Source organism: Rhinolophus sinicus, linkage group LG07, assembly GCF_036562045.2.
Source record: "Rhinolophus sinicus isolate RSC01 linkage group LG07, ASM3656204v1, whole genome shotgun sequence".
Classification (NCBI taxonomy): domain Eukaryota; kingdom Metazoa; phylum Chordata; class Mammalia; order Chiroptera; family Rhinolophidae; genus Rhinolophus; species Rhinolophus sinicus.
Genome location: NC_133757.1, coordinates 62,031,064 through 62,050,667, shown reverse-complemented (window position 1 = coordinate 62,050,667; position 19,604 = coordinate 62,031,064). Strand labels below are relative to the sequence as shown.

The 19,604-nt window shown below is 46.7% G+C and overlaps 1 protein-coding gene across 1 annotated transcript; it reads left to right on the top strand.

Annotated features, from left to right (window-relative positions):
* The first annotated feature begins 7,467 nt into the window (after positions 1-7,467).
* Positions 7,468-13,351, top strand: GDF2 (growth differentiation factor 2). Its single transcript, XM_019718071.2, has 2 exons — positions 7,468-8,026; positions 10,661-13,351. The coding sequence occupies exons 1-2, from the start codon at positions 7,681-7,683 to the stop codon at positions 11,608-11,610; spliced, it is 1,296 nt and encodes a 431-aa protein (XP_019573630.1). The 5' UTR covers positions 7,468-7,680; the 3' UTR covers positions 11,611-13,351.
* The last annotated feature ends 6,253 nt before the right edge of the window (positions 13,352-19,604 follow it).

Genomic DNA, 19,604 nt, shown 5'->3' with positions numbered 1-19,604 from the left:
AATCACCACAGCACAGTAATGCATAACTGTCTGAGCATCAAGTATAGATGGGGACAGGTTGAGCTGGCCTGACCAACATACCGTGTGGAGCGCCCCAAGGTATTTGTCGTGCGGGAGACCCTGCTCGCTGCCCCATTTGTCGTGCAGGGTGTCCGGCGGGGTCTCTGCTCCCGCTCCCCATACAAGAACGCAGGACATGGTGAGGCCAAAAAGGAACACCCACGGAGCCATAGGTAGGGGAGTCATACCACTATATTCTCTCTGGCAGCACTATACTCTCATTGGAGGCTGGATCCACACTGTCCGCAAACCGCCATCCACATTTGCCAGCCCAGCCGCCATCTTCTTGCTAGCCCCCATTCTTCTCTCTTCCTCCCTCTCCTCCTTCTGCTAGCATAGCCACAGCAGTTATATTAGTGGCCAATGGCTCACTGGTTACAGCTGACAGCCAACTAGCCACAGTTGATGGCCATTTACTACCTGAGCCAGCACCTGTCTATGTGAGGCCGAGAGCCTGGAAACTACTTTCTGGGGCTCCGCCCCCACAGTATTCAAGGACCTATGAGGAGATGAGCCAGCAGCCTGCCCGGGAGGGACCTCAGCTCCGCTGTGAGCACAGGACTGGCTCATGGGCACGTCAAATTGCAGGAAGTGTGTGTCACCTCAAGTCAACAGCAGATAGCAGTCCCAGGGCCCTGTGTAATACTTATCAGACAAATCCAACAAGTGCTGTTGCTTAAAACACACAGGCTGGTGGATGGGAGTCCCACACAGGCACTGTAGGACTGGCAGGATTGGACCAGGTAGAGGGCAGTGGGCAGGAGATGAGGTATTCCTAACCAAGAGCAAAGCCTAAGCAGGGTCTCTGCAGAAGGAAGGACAGAGCTGCCCCAGGAATGAGAGAGAGACAGTGATAGAAAGAGCCGACTTCATACTGACAAGTGCAATAATGACAACTTGTGGAGGACTTAACATGTGCCAGGCTCTGTGCTAAAGGCATTCAGTGTTCCTGAGGAATACCCAGGCATCTGTGGGTCCCTCTGGTGCTCTTCCCAGACACACAGTGTCATGCGGGAGACCCTGCTCGCTGTGCCATTTGTCGTGCAGAGAGGCCTGCGAGGTATCTGCTCCCGCTCCCCTCATAAGAACGCAGGATATGGTGAGGCCAAAAAGGAACACCCACGGAGCCATAGGTAGGGGAGTCATACCACTACGGTCTCACTGGAGGCTGGGTTCACTGGACGTGCGACCTGCTGTCCGTTTTGTCTGCAACCCACCGACGACTCTCTTTCACTCTCCTCCACTCTCCTCGGCTCTCCTTCTCCGTAGCCGCAGCAATTATATTAGCGGCTAATTGGCTAACTGGCTACAGCTGAAGGCCAATCAGCCACAGCTGACGGCCATCTACTACCCGAGCCAGCACTCCTCCACGTGAGGCCGAGAGCCTGGAAACTACTTTCTGGGGCTCTGTCCCCACACACAGCATGCCACCACATACAACACCTGAGCACAGCCCTGGACCAGCTGATGTGAGAAGGCTGCCATGTACCTTCAGTACTTTCAGGAAGACTGAAGTCCAGACATTGTGGCGTGGCTCATCCAGACCTGGGGGAAATTAGTCCAGCTCAGTTGGCAATGCAAATCAACACATTTTTGCTCATCAAATGACTAAAAACTAGAGAGAACTACTGGTGAAGGGGTGGTAAAACACATGCTCTCAGGCTCTGCTAATGGGAGAGAATATTAAAAAAGCATTTCTGGGGGTGGCCGGATGGCTCAGTTGGTTAGAGCACGAGCCCTTAATAAGGTTGCCAGCTGAGCTACACCCTCCACAGCTAGATTGAGAAACAACGACTTGACATGCTGGAAAAACACACTGTTTCCCAATATTCCCCAATTAAAAAAAAAAAAGTCTGGAAAACAACTTTGCAATGTTTACCAAGCGCTTTGAAATGTTTACATATACTTTGATATAGATATTCCACTTCTGATGAACTGTCTTAAGAAAATAATATAAAATATAGACTATAACAATGTGCCTTACAACATTATCTTAATAGATCGTCTCATTGTCCTATAGTTGATAAATGTTGAATACATTAGGATATATCCATATGGTTGGATATTGTTCAGTCATTAAAAATGAAGTATACGAAAATTTTTTCATGGCATGGGAGGATACTTACACAATCCTTCAGTGTCGTCACCTTCTGGTAACCAGATCTAGATCCCTCTGAGGATTCATCCCAATTTGATTCTTATGCTGCTGCCAGCGACATCACCCCCAACTAAACCAACCAAGCCATTGCATTTCCCTGGCCACTGTCATTGGCTGGCATATGTGCAGATGGTCCAATGAGAACCAAGGACATACCATGAGACTAATTGGGACTTCCTGGAACAGAAGCTTTTGCCCCTCCTCCACTGGATACAGACCTGTTGCAGCTTTCTGGCCAAGACACAGAAGGAGTGTGAAGACCACACAGTGGAAGGCAGCTCTGAAAGTGGAGAAGATATCACTCCAACATTGCTTGTACTCTGGACCAGGCTGTGTTAAAGCCAAACATTTGCTGAAGTTGTCAGCTTTCATTATTAGCCATAATCCATATTTCTTAAGCCTTTTTGGATTCTGCTTTGCTGTAACTTGCAACAAAAGGAACTCTATATGATACATTTAAAATTTTTTAAATGTAGTAAGATACATAACAGAATTCACCATTTTAAGTGTACAGTTCAGTGGCATTTAGTACATTCACAATGCTATGTAACCATCACCACCACCCATCTCCAGAACTTTTTACATTACAAAACTAGAACTCTACCCATTTATCAATAACTCCCCATTCCTCCTTCCCCTCAACCCCTGGTAACAACCATTCTACTTTCTGTCTCTACGCATTTGACTTCTCTAGGTACCTCATATAAGTGGAATCATACAATATTTGTCCTTTTGTGACTGGCTTATTCCATTTAGCGTGTCTTCAAGAATCATCCATGTTGTGGCATGTGCCAGAATTTCCTTCGTTTTTAAGGCTGAAATATATCTCTATCTATCTATCTATCTATCTATCTATCTATCATCTATCTATATCTGTCTATCTATCTAGATAGCTCAGCTGGCATGTTGTGGCATGTTGTGGCATGTGCCAGAATTTCCTTCGTTTTATCTATGATAGATAGATAGATAGATAGATAGATAGATAGATAGAGATATATTTCAGCCTTAAAAACGAAGGAAATTCTGGCACATGCCACAACATGCCACAACATGCCAGCTGAGCTATCTAGATAGATAGATAGACAGATATAGATAGATGATAGATAGATAGATAGATAGATAGATAGATAGATAGATATAGATATATTTCAGCCTTAAAAACGAAGGAAATTCTGGCACATGCCACAACATGCCACAACATGCCAGCTGAGCTATCTAGATAGATAGATAGACAGATATAGATAGATGATAGATAGATAGATAGATAGATAGATAGATAGATAGATAGATAGATAGAGATATATTTCAGCCTTAAAAACGAAGGAAATTCTGGCACATGCCACAACATGCCACAACATGCCAGCTGAGCTATCTAGATAGATAGATAGACAGATATAGATAGATGATAGATAGATAGATAGATAGATAGATAGATAGATAGATAGATAGATATAGATATATTTCAGCCTTAAAAACGAAGGAAATTCTGGCACATGCCACAACATGCCACAACATGCCAGCTGAGCTATCTAGATAGATAGATAGACAGATATAGATGATAGATAGATAGATAGATAGATAGATAGATAGATAGATAGATAGATAGATGATAGATAGATAGATACTGTGTTTCCCCAATAATAAGATCTAGCCGGACAATCAGCTCTAATGCATCTTTTGGAACAAAAATTAATATAAGACCCAGTCTTATTTTACTATAAGACCAGATATAATATAATAATATAATATAATATAATATAATATAATATAATATAATATAATATAATATATAAGACGGGGTCTTATATAATATAAGACCGGGCTTTATATTAATTTTTTTTCCAAAAGACACATTAGAGCTGATTGTCTGGCTAGGTCTTATTTTCGGGGAAACGATATATATATCACATTTTGTTTATCCAGTCATCCATCAATAAACATCAGGGTTGCTTCTACCCTCTTGGTTATTCTAAATAATGCTGCTATGAACATGGGCATACAAATATCTCTTTGAGACTCTACTTTCAATTATTTTGGGGATGTATTCAATACATATAAATGGAATTGCTGTGGGAGATGAGGATAAGGGGTATCAAATATATGGTGATGGAAGGAGAACTGACTCTGGGTGGTGAACACACAATGGGATTTATAGATGATGTATTACAGAATTGTACACCTGAAATCTATGTAATTTTACTAACAATTGTCACCCCAATAAATTTAAAAAAAAGAAAAAAAATGGAATTGCTGGATCATATGGTACACAATTTGGGGGAGATGAAGAGGGGGAGAAGAAGGTGAATATGATATTTCGTGGCTCGATTAAGGTAGCCCTTCTGTGAAGTCCCAGCAATGAAAAGCTGGTGGCAGGAGAGGTGTCCTTTTGTATGAGGACCCCCACATCTTCTGGAAAAGAGAGAACAAGACCCGAACCTTGTTCCCTAAGACCCAAAGTTAAGGAGCTCTGTCCAGATAAACCAAGGCCCATTTATACAGAAAGGTAACCAGGTCTCTGAAATCACACCACTTTGAGTAAAGTGGGAGTCTGGACTGTGACCCAGGATCCCCATTAAAACCCAGAATTTTGTAAGAGAGGGTAGAATGGGATCAGAATGTGACCACAGCTGGCCTCTTCTCTCGACCCAGCCACCTGCCGCAAGGACATGCCTTCTGGAGAACAGGTAAGCCTGGGATTGTGCCTAAGAAAGCTGATACCTTGGTGCCCACAGGGAGACATCGTGGAGACCTGGACAGAAACCTGGACCAGACACGGCATCCCAGCAGCTGTGCACAAACAGCTGTTAGATGTGTGTGACCTGTCCCCAACAGCAAAGCCAGTGTCACTAAGAAGCAACAGCAGGGGAAATCTGCTAGGATCCCTTCCTCCCTCCCTGCTTCCAGCAGTAAGAAGCTGGACTGACGCCATCCCACCTCCATCTCCTTTGGACTAAATAAACCTACAGTGCACTTTGACAATTCAGGAAAGAGATGCCCTGAGAGGAATAAACTAGACTTTTCAATAATATGGATCTGAGGCCTCATGCAAGTATTTAAAACCAATAAAGGAGATGCAGATATACTGATACTCTGAATGTGTGGGGCAGATCATTCCAGAAATTCACAGGCATGTTGTATTGCACAGCGCTGGGGGTGCCACCCACATCACAGTCTTATGATGTGTGACCAGTGCCTCCAAGCCTTGTTAGTGTGCAGCCTCCATGGCTGGATTGGTGACCCCACATGTAGACAGGCCCATAGTTCTTTATCTGAGATTCCCAAACCCGAAACTATCAGAAAACCTGAAGTTCCTTTTAACTTCTTTCATGGCAGAACTTGATCTGAATGGAATTGTGGGCTTGTTACTTTGTTTCACTGCAGAAATATTAATGTGTTTGGTTACAGGGTATTATCACCAGCCCCACGGGAGATATTACAGTACACTTGCCATACCAATTTCCAAACTCTGAAGCTTTCTGAATCGCAAAACACTCCTGGCCACAAGGTGTTAAATAGGGGACTGTGGAACTGCATCTATCTGAAAATATTAACTGTGGGCATCACCAGACAGAGAGAGTATAGTTTATTTTTATTTCCTTCTTTACAACGTTTTGCTTTTCCCAAATTATCTGCACCATACACTACTATTATAATCAGAAAAGAAAATCTGTCATGTTTTTAAGGAAACATCAGGTAGCCCCTTGAGCTTTCCTGAGCACATTCAGGCCACCCCCAAGCATCCCTTGGCTCTGTCTGGAGTGTGACAGATTTCTGGCTGCCTCCAGGGCCTGGAGCTGGTGGGGGATCCTGCTTTGCTCTCCAGCTCCGCCCAGACCCCTCCCACTGCACAGCTGCAGCTCCACTTCCCGGACCTTGCACCCCTTCATCAGCACAAGAGTTCTTGCACTGAGCTGGCTCAATGCCCAGCATGCTTCCTGCCCCCTTTCCAAGCAGCACTTCTGAAGCCATACCCTTCCCATCCATTCTCCTTTGGCAGTGTCCCCAAAGATGGGGACAGCAAGTTCTGTCCAGGCCTGGCTATTCGGGGCCTCCTTGTGTCACCCTGCCTCCACTAGTAGTGGGAGAAAAGCTGGGCGTACACTGGGATCTCTGACCTCAGCCTGTCATGGCCCCTCCTACATCTCCTGAGCCTGCTCAGCTCACTGCCACCCTCCCCAGGAGCACCGCCAGTGTGGAAAAGCTTCATGTTCCAATCCTCTTCAGAGCAGACCCCCAGGTATTTTTAACTGTGTTCATTCTTTACCTTGTTCAAAATCACACATGATGGAAAGGACAGAGGCTGCATGTGGGCATGATGCTCTTAAAATAACACAGGTTCTGGGGCCTCGCAGGACCCTACTGTGTCCTGTTCTCAGGCCAGGGCATGTACTGGCCTCAGAGCTCCTCTCCCGCTGCTTTGTCTCCCCAGATTGCATGGATCCCCTGATGGAGGAAGGTGGCCTAGGCATCCACCCCTCTGACATGAGCAAAGACTCCCCCGAAGACCAGTGACATAGCTCTTTTGGGGTCCCTGTGGAGTCCATAGTGAGCAGGCTGGGATGCATAGGGCTTCCTCCTCAGCTCCCAGCTCAGTCAGACCTGGCATGGAGAAGTGGCAGCCAGAACGCAGCCACCCAATTCAGGGCTTGCAGTGACTGCCATGACACCAAGCACGTAATTATCTAAATCCTCACAACTCTCTTCTGCACCAGAAGTGACTTACTTGCTCCAGAGCCCACTACAGGGAATAGTGAGGGAGCTGGAATTTGAACCCTCACCTTGTCTTTGCCACTGAATCATGTACTACATTCACGTGTGATCTCTAATGCTGGGAACTCGCTTGACAGATGAGACACCCAGACACAGAGCACGGGAGCCACACCTGCAGGTCCCAAGCCCACAGCGAGAAGGCCTCTCACACACCCTGCTGCGGCCCCCACCCCACCACCCACTCCAGCCTGGGTCTGCAGGGTCCTCTGGGGATTTTGTGTTGTTTCTCTATTTGGAGGACTTTTTGGTAATGATTGTTTCCTGGATTCTTTGTTTCCATGGTCCAGGAGATGGAGCATATGTCACCCCGTCTTGAGGTTCTTTTGAACAGAGCTGACAAGGAAATGAGAAAGGATCCTAATTAAGGGGCGATAACCCCATGGAGAAATTCGGATTCTTTGCAGCAGGCCGTGTCCTTCCCACAAGCCCTGTGTGTTTGTCAGATGTTTATAGAGCCTTCATTAACAGAGAGCTCCCTTAGATAAGAGGTTGGAGCTTCGCGTTGAGGGCCAGATAAGAACAAGTGGAGGACACTGGGACGGCGGGTGAGAGCCTGGGAACTGGCCAGGGTGCTTGGTGCAGCGCGGTCAGCAGGACGATGCGGGTTGGCTCCTCCTGGGCTCCTCCCCACATCCGCTAACCCAAGGTGGCCACCGGCAGTCTCCTGTCCAGGGCAAGCTCACCGTCCCAAGATGTGCCACGGGGCACTGTGGGTAGCTCTACCTGTGCTCTCCCTGCTGACCTGCTCTGGGCAGGGGAAGCCTCTGGAGAGCCGGGGCCGGATGCTGACAGGGGGAGATGCCCATCGCCTGCTAGGGGGGCCCGGAGGTGAGCATGGAGGGGGCACCTTCGACCTGAGGATGTTCCTGGAGAACATGAAGGTGGATTTCCTGCGCAGCCTCAACCTGAGTGGCGTCCCCTCCCAGGACAAAACCCGAGCAGAGCCACCGCAGTACATGATCGACCTGTACAACAGATACACCACTGACAAGTCGTCCACCCCAGCGTCCAACATCGTTCGCAGCTTCAGCATGGAAGGTAGAGTTGGCTCCACCTGGGCTCCTGAGGGTGGGGTCAGGGGGACTCAGTGGTCCACAGCTGTGCTGCCCAGTGTGGTGGCCCCAGGCCACGTGAGACTCTTTAAGTTTCCATTTCAGGGAATTAAAATGAAATAAAATTAATAACTTAGTTCCTTAGTTTCACTAGCTTTGATTCAAGCGTCCAACAGTCACGTGTGACTAATGTCTATCCTGTAGAGCAGATCATGGAACATTTCCATCATCGCAGGAAGTTCTACTGGACAGCTCTGCTCTAGGAGTCTCCTTCCCTGGACCCAGTGCCACATTTAACTCAGTGGGAGCTTCGGGAATGCCAACTCCCTTTCTTCCACCCCTTCCTTTCTTTCCCCTTCTCTCACTGGTCCCTTCCCACTTAGAAACGGACAACTCATTTAGCCTCCAACCAGCTGGTATATCTTTAAACATTGCAAGAATGTCTATTTCTCGCTCATCAAAAGATGTCTAAAATTCAGATACATTCCTCTGAGAGCTAAATGTTGGAGGACTACTTAATTATTTTCTAAATATAAAATAATTTCCCTGACTTAGGAGGACTAAAAGAAAACAAATATCAACTTAGGGCTTCTGTTCACTAATCACACAATGTAGGTAAAATGATTTTGTGAGCAGGGAAGCCAGGCTTGCAGAGGCTGTAGGAACACACCCAGGTCACCTAGTAGTTAAGCAGCTGGATTCTGCCCCAGGCCTATCCGTGTGCACAGCTCAGGCGTTTCCTGATGCTGCCGTCTCCCTCTAAAGAAGCAGCCGCACATGGCCTCCCTGCTCCTGGGCTGCAGCACTGTGAATCCTGACAGGCTTTGCTCAGAGCGCCAGCCGGCAGGCCTGCCTGGCCTGCAGAGTGCACGGCCGTCTCAAGGACACTGTTGTGGTCACAGTGTATGCCCAGCTGTGCCGGATTTTCTGATTGCCCAAAAGAAAAAGAAGAAATGTAGATTTTATATGAACTTGCCTGATTTTTAAAACACAAGCTTTATTATTATTTTCTTAATGCCATCTACCAGCATCTCACCAGGCCCACAGGGCATGTCTGCAAGCTCTGCTTCAGAGGAAAGCTGGGCTTCTTTGGCTGGACCTAACCACCAAATCCCATCAGGGAGTCCAGCATTTAGAGTCATGTCCCCACACTCCAGCATTGTCCATGTCCCCGAAACAAGTGCTCTGATCTGATCCCAGCTCTGCCTATGGCCAGCACTCCTGTGGAGGCCAATTATGCTTCCCTTTACAGACTTCACAGATGGTCCGAGTGTGGCTTGGGGGCTGGGGGGACATTTGCTTTCTAGATGTCTGACTGCCATCCCACAGCCATTATCAAGGCATGCCACAGTAAGAGCACATTAGGTCACTAAGGCACTACTCACAGACCCCCTCATTACTCATATGTCATAGCAGCTCAGCACGTTCTGCAGGAGCTGGAATAGCTGTGAGGGGACCACAGAGAATTGTGTGAAAGGCCACATGCTTTGGGGGAGACAGGCACAGGTGGGGAGGAAGGTCGGGGGAGGACACAGGAATGTTGATTGAGCATCTACTATGAGCCAGGGACAACGTTGGGTAAGTTCCATGCACCGTCTTGTTGAAGCCTCAAACCAACCCTGGGAGGCAGGAAGGATGAACCCCATTCTGCAGATGAGAAAACTGAGGCACAGAGAGACTCAGAACTTTTCCAAAGTCATATGCCTAGGAAAGGGCTGAGTCAGGATTGACGCTTTAGTCTTAGACACAAAAACCTGCTGGTTTTCAGGACAGCATAGGGTCTCCCTTCAGTTGGCACGTAGTAAGTGCTCACAAAATGCAAATTTTCTTCCCTCTTTGTGACCAAGCCATGGTATAATAGAGATGTGCTAATGGCCATGTGTCAGCCAGGAGAAGTAGGAAACTGAGACAGTTGTGTGGCTAACAGGCAAGTCCCATTTTTGCCTGATATGAGAAAGAAGTTGAGGCTCATATATTTTTTTCCTCAAACATTAAAAAAATCATCCACTTTCACTTTGCCCAGAAGTTACAATTCTCAATGATTTTTACACTGTGTAGGTGCAGAGATTTTTAATATTGTCTTAATGCTAGAATTTTACCTTCTTCCCCACCCCCCCAGGATCTCCCCTTTAAAATCATACACTCAGGATCAGCACTCAGAACTTGACAGTGAATGTTGCTGCTTTGTTTCATTTGGTTCTTTTTTTTTTTTATAAGTGAGGATCTTTACAGAATGTGTGCACTTTGGCTGTTAAACACCCTAAAGCCAGTTTCCACATCTGTAAGAGCGGAATAGTAATTAGATCGTCCCAGGGTCAGTGTGAAGAGTCAAGTGAAATTTAGAATGCAAAGCTCTCAGTGCAACTCTGGGCCCATAGTTGATGCTCAATCAACATCTGGGCCTGCTCACTGCAATGCAAGGCGTCTCCTGCCTCTGCTTCTATTTGGAAGATCCTAAATCTACCTTTCAAAATACTCTTCTACATTTAAACCTTAAGTGGAACGAAAGAGAGATTTGACAATCCCACATGCCCTTTCATCCAAGCCATGAGTCTCAGCTTTGGTGTCCTGAAACCAGAGCCTCCCAGCAGATGTCCATCACTGTGTATTTGCATTTCAGATGCCATCTCTGTATCTGCCACGGAAGACTTCCCCTTCCAGAAACACGTCTTGCTTTTCAACATCTCCATTCCTAGGCATGAGCAGATCACGAGGGCAGAGCTCCGACTCTACATCTCCTGTCAAAGTCACGAGGACTCCTCTCACGAGCTTCAAGGAAACATGGTTATTTATGATGTCCTGGATGGAGCAGACACATGGGACGTATCTGCAGGAACCAAGACGTTCCTTGTGTCCCAGGACATTCGGCACGAGGGCTGGGAGACCTTTGAGGTCTCTAGCGCTGTGAAGCGGTGGGTCAGAGCAGACTCCACCAAGAGCAAAAATAAACTGGAAGTGACTGTGGAGAGTCACAGAAAAGGATGTGACAAGCTGGATATCAGTGTCCCCCCAGGCTCCAAAAACCTGCCCTTCTTCGTGGTCTTCTCCAATGACCGCAGCAATGGGACCAAGGAGACCAGGCTGGAGCTCAGGGAGATGATCGGCCATGAGCAGGAGAGTGTGCTAAAGAAGTTGTCCAACAATGGCCCAGCAGAGGCAGGTGAGATCAAGGATGAGGAGGAGGACATGGGAAGCCGTGTCATGGCCGCGGGGTCGTCCTCAGCCAGACAGAAGAGGAGTGCTGGCGCCAACAACCACTGTCAGAAGACCTCCCTGCGGGTGAATTTCGAGGACATTGGCTGGGACAGCTGGATCATTGCACCCAAGGAGTACGATGCCTACGAGTGCAAAGGCGGCTGCTTCTTCCCCCTGGCTGACGACGTGACCCCAACAAAACACGCCATTGTGCAGACACTGGTGCATCTCAAGTTCCCCATGAAGGTGGGCAAGGCCTGCTGCGTGCCTACCAAACTGAGCCCCATCTCCATCCTCTACAAGGATGACATGGGCGTCCCCACCCTCAAGTACCACTACGAAGGGATGAGCGTGGCAGAATGTGGATGCAGGTAGTGCTGGCCTGCAGGCGGGGAGGCCAGGTGGGGGAGGGTCCTAATGAGAGGTCCTGCGTCTTCCTGGGCACCACAGGGACTGAGTCCATCTTCATGCCAGCCTGAGAAGGAACGGGAGCTATCACATCCTCCAGGTAAAGGCCTGCTCTCCCTCTCACGGCCCACCCCAAGCACACCACTGGGTTTAACTGCAGGGGAAGGCGATGACAAGGGGAAATATGGATCTGGGGAGAAGACGGAAGCCTGGAAGGGCTGTTGGGTAGGAAGGGGAGATGATGAAAGGCAGACAAGAGGAAAAATAATCCAGAGTCAGCAGATCACTGAGCAGAGGTGAGGCAGAGGAGTATAGGCATTAGGTGATGTATGGAGATTTATAGAAATTCAAGGAGTTGAAGAGGATGGGGCTTATTCTAATAACCTCAGGGAGTGCGGAGGAAACGAGCAGGCTCTGTGCTCTATGCCCATCATTTCACATATTCCCACAACCCAGTGAGATGGGCGTTATGACCTCCAGTTTATACATGCAGAAGCCAAAGCTCAGCAGGTCAAGTAGTCCAGGTCAATGGCATGATTCCATTTCATAGGTGTCCCTAAGGACTGTCCATCGCCAAAGCATGCCCCATCACACTTCAGCAGGTCACCTTGTAGCTAAAGGACAGTTAGATGTTGGAAGGCGGGCAGTGTGAGGCACTGGGCTGAGACTGGCCAGTACTCATCACTATGACTGGGCTGCCTATCAAGTCAGGCCACGTCCTAACTGCTCTGTGCCTGTGAAGAATCAATGGCCATATGCTGTTTAAGATCACCCCCCCCCCTCCCGCCCCAAGTCACTGAAAAACTACCCCCAAACCAACTGCAGGATGGAGAAAGTCAGGGGCAACACTGGGCCACAGCATGCATTGTGGTGGAGTTACTTTGACCCGCTGGCACAGCGTTGGGATGGCCAGCAGTTCACACAGGGCCACTTGCTACCTGTGGGCTCCAACTGTGTGATGGTTTGGGAGGGGTGGGCACACAGTACCCTGAGGAATGGGTGGTCTAGGGCCTACATCTCTGCAGTTACTTACTCAGCATAACCAGCTCACCAGCATAGCACGCTGTGGACGTCCATCCACAGGGGCTCCAGGGGAGACAGGGGTCTCCAGAGGACTCACGTCCTTACTGGCCAGAGCCAGCTCTGCCTGCACTGCTGACTTTCTTGAGCAGTGTGCATCCAGCCCCTGTTCTGGACTTGCGCCCCGGAACCAGATTCAGCCCTCACTAACCCCAAGACAGGACAATTTCCATTTCCTTCGCATTTCATTCTCTCCTCTGACTCTAGAGACACATGTGGAACGGGGTGGAGTGAGGAAGAGTCTGGAAGTGGTGACAATTGCACCCCATGACCCTTCTGACCACTGGCCAGAGTACAGTCTATGAGAAGTTTAAAGAGACCTATTCCCACTGGTAGAAGCACCCAGCATACTAAAAAAAAAAAATTAAAAAAAAAAAAAAGGGTTTGTGCTAAATGTTTACATGGAACCAATGAACAGCTTTAACCAAAAAAAGAAAAAAAAAGAAAAAAAAAGAAAGCAATAAAACTTACTGTTGAATTACTGGAGTTACAGAAAATAATGGTTCCTGGTACGACAATGTCACTCAATCATAAAGACAGGTAATGGATATCTTTTAGTCCTGGTGGTATACTTCTGTGCCTGCATCAAAGTTTTACTTGGAAATAAATTCAAATGTCTAATCTGTGACATGTGACATTTTGTGCATGTGAGACCTGGGCCTGATGGTCCCCCAACCCCATGCCCACCCCTCCTTTCTGGTTCTTCTTTCCTAGGTGTGTGGAGGGGAGGGCATGGAGATGAGCTGCCACGGGGTGGTGGGCACATGTGGGCAGTGTCCCTGCACATTGGGGGTGAGTGGACGTGTCTGTATAAGTGCATGTGTGTGGGATGAGTGTGTGTAAGTATAGCTATTTGCAAGTGGACAAGGTCAGGTAGTCAGCATACCGTCCTTGACCTCCCTCATGTCAGGGGAGAGAGGCCTGGCTCTTGCTAAGAGACACAGCTGGCCCTAAGTCTTCCCCACCTGGCCCGCACAACTCTTCCAGCATCTGCCCTCCCTATGCACCTGCTCAGCTACCCAGCTGCAGCCAAATCCCCTCAAGGATGCTCTCTGTCTGTCCTCAGCCCTCAGGTGACTGCCCTGGCCGCCTCACTCCCAGTTCCACAGCCCAGGTCCACCTTCAGGGGCCCTGCTCTAGTGTCACCCCTCTGGCCCTTCTCCTGACACTTTGGTTCTGATCTTCCTGACTCTTAGGAGCACTACAGTGCTTCTCTCTCTCAGTTGTCACAGGCCTGGCATGGGGACCTGATGGCCTCTTATCTTGACACCAAGTTCTCTGGAGACAAGGCCCCAAGAGCCTCTGGCCTCCGTCATTCCTGGAGGGCTGACACGCCTGCGGCTCGGGAAAAGCTAATGTGGACAGATGTGCTGGGACAGAGCATAAAGGAGTGGGCTGGTCACGGCCTCTGGCCTCCACTGCACTACAGTGTTCTTCCATCAGGCTCTCCAATGCACTCACACCAGCCAAAGAACAAAAGGCAACAGTGCCATCCTCTGGACATTGTCATGCAGCCAGTTAGCCTTCTGCTTAATGACCTCCACTTTTACTGCTTTGTTGGTAATGTTTCCGAAAGTACATGCATTTTTGTCATATCAGGGTGGTGATGTTATCACTGCCACATGCATGAAGCTGAATCCCAGCAAAGTGACAAGTTAGCAGAATAGATGGCTGGCCCCTACCTCTCATGTGAGCAAGGAGAGAGAAAGGCTCAGGGTGGCCAAGCAGAAGCCACAGGCAGACACAGAGAAACAGTGAGATGGAAGTGGAGTGGAGAGTCTGCAAGGAAGGCCAGAGAGGAAGGCTGGGGGACCCTGAGCACAAAGCTGGGCTTGGAACTTGTACTCAGTGGTTCAGACAACACCACAGGATCATGGTCATTTACATCCCAACTTTTACAAATGAAGAGGTGGTGGAGGCATGTGAAGGAGGCCTCACATTTTGCTGACAACCAGTAGCCAGGCTCTACTGGAGCCAGGCTTTGAACTCCAGTTGTGACACCAAACCCACATTCTCTCTGCTGCACTGGCCTCTGCCCTGAAACCTCCCTCAAGGTCAAGGTCACAGTCACACTAACAGGAAGAATCAAAGCTACGGCATAAACCATATGCACCAGACCGAGCCTATGCTCTCCTGGGCAGGCACTGCCCTCCCCAGGGCTCTGTTCCTCCTGTCCTGCTTCTGTAGTGTCCTCTGGTCAGCTAGACATCAATAGGGCACTACCTTGAGCAAAAGAGGAGAAGGATGCCCCCTCCCCCCTTTGGTTAATGCTCTTTTAACACGGCCACTAAACATTGTGGCTTGTACTTCTTCCAGAATTCTGCCAAAATTGGGAGAAAGGAATTCCTGGGTTAATTCTTGCTTGCAGCCTTCACTTTTCTAAGCCTGACTTAATTCCCATGTGAGCTGAGCCCATACTGGTGGGAGTGGGAGGTCACATCCTTCCAAAATACTCTTTTTCTCTCATATACTAGGGCTTTGGTTCCATATCCAGCTCATCTGACCAGCTCCCTCTGTCCTGGACATCAGTTCCTTCCCAGATTGCCCCTTAGAATTCTGCTGTGCCTGCCATTGGGGCCTCCACATCTAGGCCCATCTCAGGGGCTCCAGGCAGCTCCTATATTATCACTTCAGGTGGTCCTTACAGTAAAGGGAGGAGGAAGCAGAGTCCCAGCATGTTGGACACACTGGCACAAGGCATGAAGTGGGGAGCCTGGGGCAAGCCCACCTCTACAGGTGCTCCTTCTGTCCAGACAGCTCCTGCAGCAGAGCCCGGTCTTTAGTTTGGATGGTACAGGTGACATAAGGAGAGCCCGCAGGGCTGTGCTGGCCTCTTACCCACAGAGGACCTGTGTCCTGAGAGGAGAGCCCATGAATGCACACAGGTGCAGGTGTGTGGCCTGGGCAGTCGCACAAGGCCCACTTGGTTTCACATTGTGCTGTCATCATCCTGAAATCCATAACAGTTTGTGAACCAGGGCCCTGCATTTCCGTTCTGTCCTTGGCCCCACAAACTACGTAGCCGATCCTGAATGCGTGTGAGTAGTCAGCATCTTGGCTTCCCGAGTGCCAGAGACACGCTGGAGGCCATGTCAGCCTTCAGCATTGACTTGATTCCGGGGGGACAGGGAGTCCGAGCTTCGCTGCTGCCAGCTTCCGCAGGGCCTGAGCGAGAGGACCTGCCTGCTCCCCAGAGGCTTCTCCGATTTGTGACCAGTGGCAGCGACACTGTTCATATCTCAAAGGCTGGCCTATTCCATCCAGATGGCAGCTCCTTGGGGGAACCTGGCTTCCTGGGAAAGTGGGGAGCAGCCTGATGTGAAGGAATCCGTTTTCCCAGACTCGTCTTAACGAGGAGACCGGAGACTATAAACACGGCAGGCAGCACTGCTCACAGGGGGCGGAACACATTTTTCAGAACTTCTTTCCTTTTCAAATTAGAGCATTCACCCCAGACAGAAATCTCACACCGTTGGCCTCAGTTTCCCCAAACACTTCTCAAACCTTCAAAGGAGACTGTTTCATTAGGGGATGACTCAGGAAGATGTCCCTGAGCTGGGACCAAAGTCTGCTTCTCTGCTGCTCCCTCCCATGAGCTTTGTTCTGGCTGAGGGGCCCCTTCCTTCTGGTGAGCCCTGACATACAAGCGAGTGATCTCCATCACCATGCAGGGCTTCTGCTGAGACAGATACGGCCAGCGCAGGCCTCCGAGTGCCCGGGGCCTTCTCTAGTCTGGATCAAAGGAAACAACATAAGGACGATGAAGAATCGTTCACAAAAGCCAAAGGCAGTTTGTGGGGTGTTCACATATCTCCCCCCTTTTTAAGAAATGTTGAAGAGCATAGGTAATAGGCTTTTTTTTTTTATTAGTTTCAGGTGTACAAAACAATGTAATAGTTAGACATTTACCATTTATACCCCTCACAAAGTGATAACCCCCCCTCCCCCAATCTACTACCCCTCTGATATCGCATACAGCTGTTAGATTTCCACTGTCTCTATTCGTAATGCTGTACTCCGCTTCTTCTGAATATATATATATATATATATATATATATATATATATATATTATATATTAATATAGTTGACATTCATTATTATTCAGCTTCAGCTTCAGGTGTGCAGTGCAGTGATCAGGCATCTACACTGTCCCTGAGGTGGTCTCCCTAATAAGACAAGTATCCATTGGATACCCTACAAAATCTTTACAACATTATTGATTATATTCCCCAAACTGACTTTCATATCCCCGTGGCAATCTTGTGGCTACTGATTGTGCTTTCTAATCTCCTCACCTTTTCCCTATCCCCGCCCACTCTCCCATCTAGCAACCCTCAGGTTTTCTTCTATGTCTCTGAGACTGTTTCTGATTAGTTCGTCTGTTTATTCTTTTCTTTAGATTCCACATGTAAGTGAGATCATATGGTATTTGTCTTTCTCTGCCTGACTTATCTCACTTAACATAATGTTCTCTAGGTCCATCCATATCATTGCAAAGTAAGATTTCATTCTTCTTTATGGCTGCGTAATACCCCATTGTATAATTGTACCACATTTTCTTAATCCAGTCGTCTACCGATTGGAATTTCAGTTGTTTCCGTGTCTTGGCTATTGTGTATAGTGCTGCAATAAACATAGGGTTGCATAAATTTTTTCAGACTAGAGTTTTGGATTTCTCTGGATAGATACCTAGGAGTGGAATTGCTGTGTCATAAGGTAGTTCCATTTTCAGTTTTTTGAGATAACTCCATACTGATTTCCATAGTGGCTACACCAATCTGCAATCCCACCACCAGTACACAAGGGTTCCTTTTTCTCCACAGCCTCTCCAACACTTGTTACTATTTGTCTTGTTGATGATAGCCATTTTGACTGGGGTGAGGTGGTATCTCATTGTGGTTTTTATTTGCATTTCTCTGATGGTTAGTGAGGTTGAGCATTTCTTCATATGTCTGTTTGCCACCTGTATGTCCTTTTTAGAAAAATGTCTCTTCATGTCCTCTGCCCATTTTTTAATTGGGTTTGTGGTTTTTTGGAGTTGAGTTGAGTGAGTTTTTTATAAATTTGGGATATCAACCCCTTATCGGATATATCATTGACAAATATCTTCTCCCATTCAGTAGGATCCCTTTTTGTTTTATTGATGGTTTCCTTTGCTGTGAAAAAACTTTTCAGTTTGATGTAATCCCACATGTTTATTTTTTCTATTACTTCCCTTGCCCAAGGGGATATATCAGTAAATATATTACTCCGGGTAATGTCTGTAAACTTTCTTCCTATATTTGCTTCCAGGAGTTTTATTGTTTCAGATCTTACATTTAAATATTTAATCCATTTTGAATTTATTCTTGTATATCGTAAAGGAGGTTGTCCAGCTTCAGTTTTTTGCATATGTCCGTCCAGGTTTCCTAGCACCATTTATTGAATAGACTTTCTTTACCCCACCATAAATTCTTGCTTCCATTGTCGTATATTAAAAGACAATATAGACATGGATTTATTTCTGGGCTCTCTATTCTGTTCTATTGATCTATCTGTTTTTATGTCAGTACCATGCTGTTTTGATTACTGTAGCCTTGTAGTATAATTTGATGTCAGGTATTGTGCGTGATACCCTCCACCTTGTTCTTATTTCTCAAGATTGCCAATGTTATCCAGGGTCTTTTATGGTTCCATATAAATCTTAGGATTATATGTTCTATTTCTGTGAAAAATGTCCTTGGTAGTTTGGTAGGAATTACGTTGAATCTGTATGTGGCCTTAGACAGTATGGACATTTTAACCATATTAATTCTTCCTATCCCTGAGCATGGTATGTGTTTCCATCTATTTGTATATTCTTTAAATTCTCTCTTCAGTATCTTATAATTTTCTGAGTACATGTCTTTTACTTATTTGGTTAAACTTATTCCTAGGTATTTTATAGTCTTTGATGCAATTGTAAATGGAACTGTTTTCTTAATTTCTCCTTGTGATATTTTATTATTGGTATATACAAATGCAACTGATTTCTGAATATTAATTTTGTATCCTACTACTTTACTGAATTCATTTATCAGTTCTAATAGTTTTTTGGTGGAGTTTTTAGGGTTCTTTATATGTACTATCATGTCATCTACATATAATGACAATTTTACTTCCTCCTTACCAATTTGGATGCCTTTTATTTCTTTTTCTTGTCTGATTGCTGTGGCTAGAACTTCCAGCACTATGTAGAATAGAAGGGGAGAAAGTGGGCAACCTTGCCTTGTTCCTCATCTTAAGGGGAATGGTTTTAGCTTTTCCCCATTAAGTATGATGTTAGCTGTGGGTGTATCATATATGGCCTTTATTATGTTGAGATATCGTTCCTCTAGTCTCACTTTCTTAAGAGTTTTTATCATAAATGGCTGCTGGATTTTATCAAATGTTTTTTCTGCATCTATTGATATGATCATATGATTTTTACTTTTCATTTTGTTAACGTGGTGTATCACATTAATTGATTTGCGGATGCTGAACCAACCTTGATCATGGTGTATGATCTTTTTAATGTGTTGCTGAATTCAGTTCACTAATATTTTGTTGGGGATTTTTGCATCTATGTTCATTAGTGATATTGGCTTATAGTTTTCTTTCTTTTTTTTTGTAACATCTTTGTCTGATTTTGGGATCAGGGTGATAGTAGCCTCATAAAAAGTGTTTGGGAGCTTTCTCTCCTTCTGGATTTTTTTGGAATGGCTTGAGGAGAATAGGTGATAATTCTTTTTTGAATGTTTTGTAAAATTCACCTGTAAAGCCATCTGGTCCAGGACTTTTGTTTGTTGGGAGCTTGTTGATTACAGATTCAATTTCCCTGCTAGTAATCAGTCTATTCAGGTTTTCCGTTTCTTCTTGAGTT

Excerpts from the sequence above, each read along its gene's own strand:
- GDF2 (XM_019718071.2), top strand. The coding sequence starts at position 7,681 with ATGTGCCACGGGGCACTGTGGGTAGCTCTACCTGTGCTCTCCCTGCTG. Across the intron at positions 8,027-10,660 it reads TCGCAGCTTCAGCATGGAAG|ATGCCATCTCTGTATCTGCC; the intron begins GTAGAGTTGGCT and ends TTTGCATTTCAG.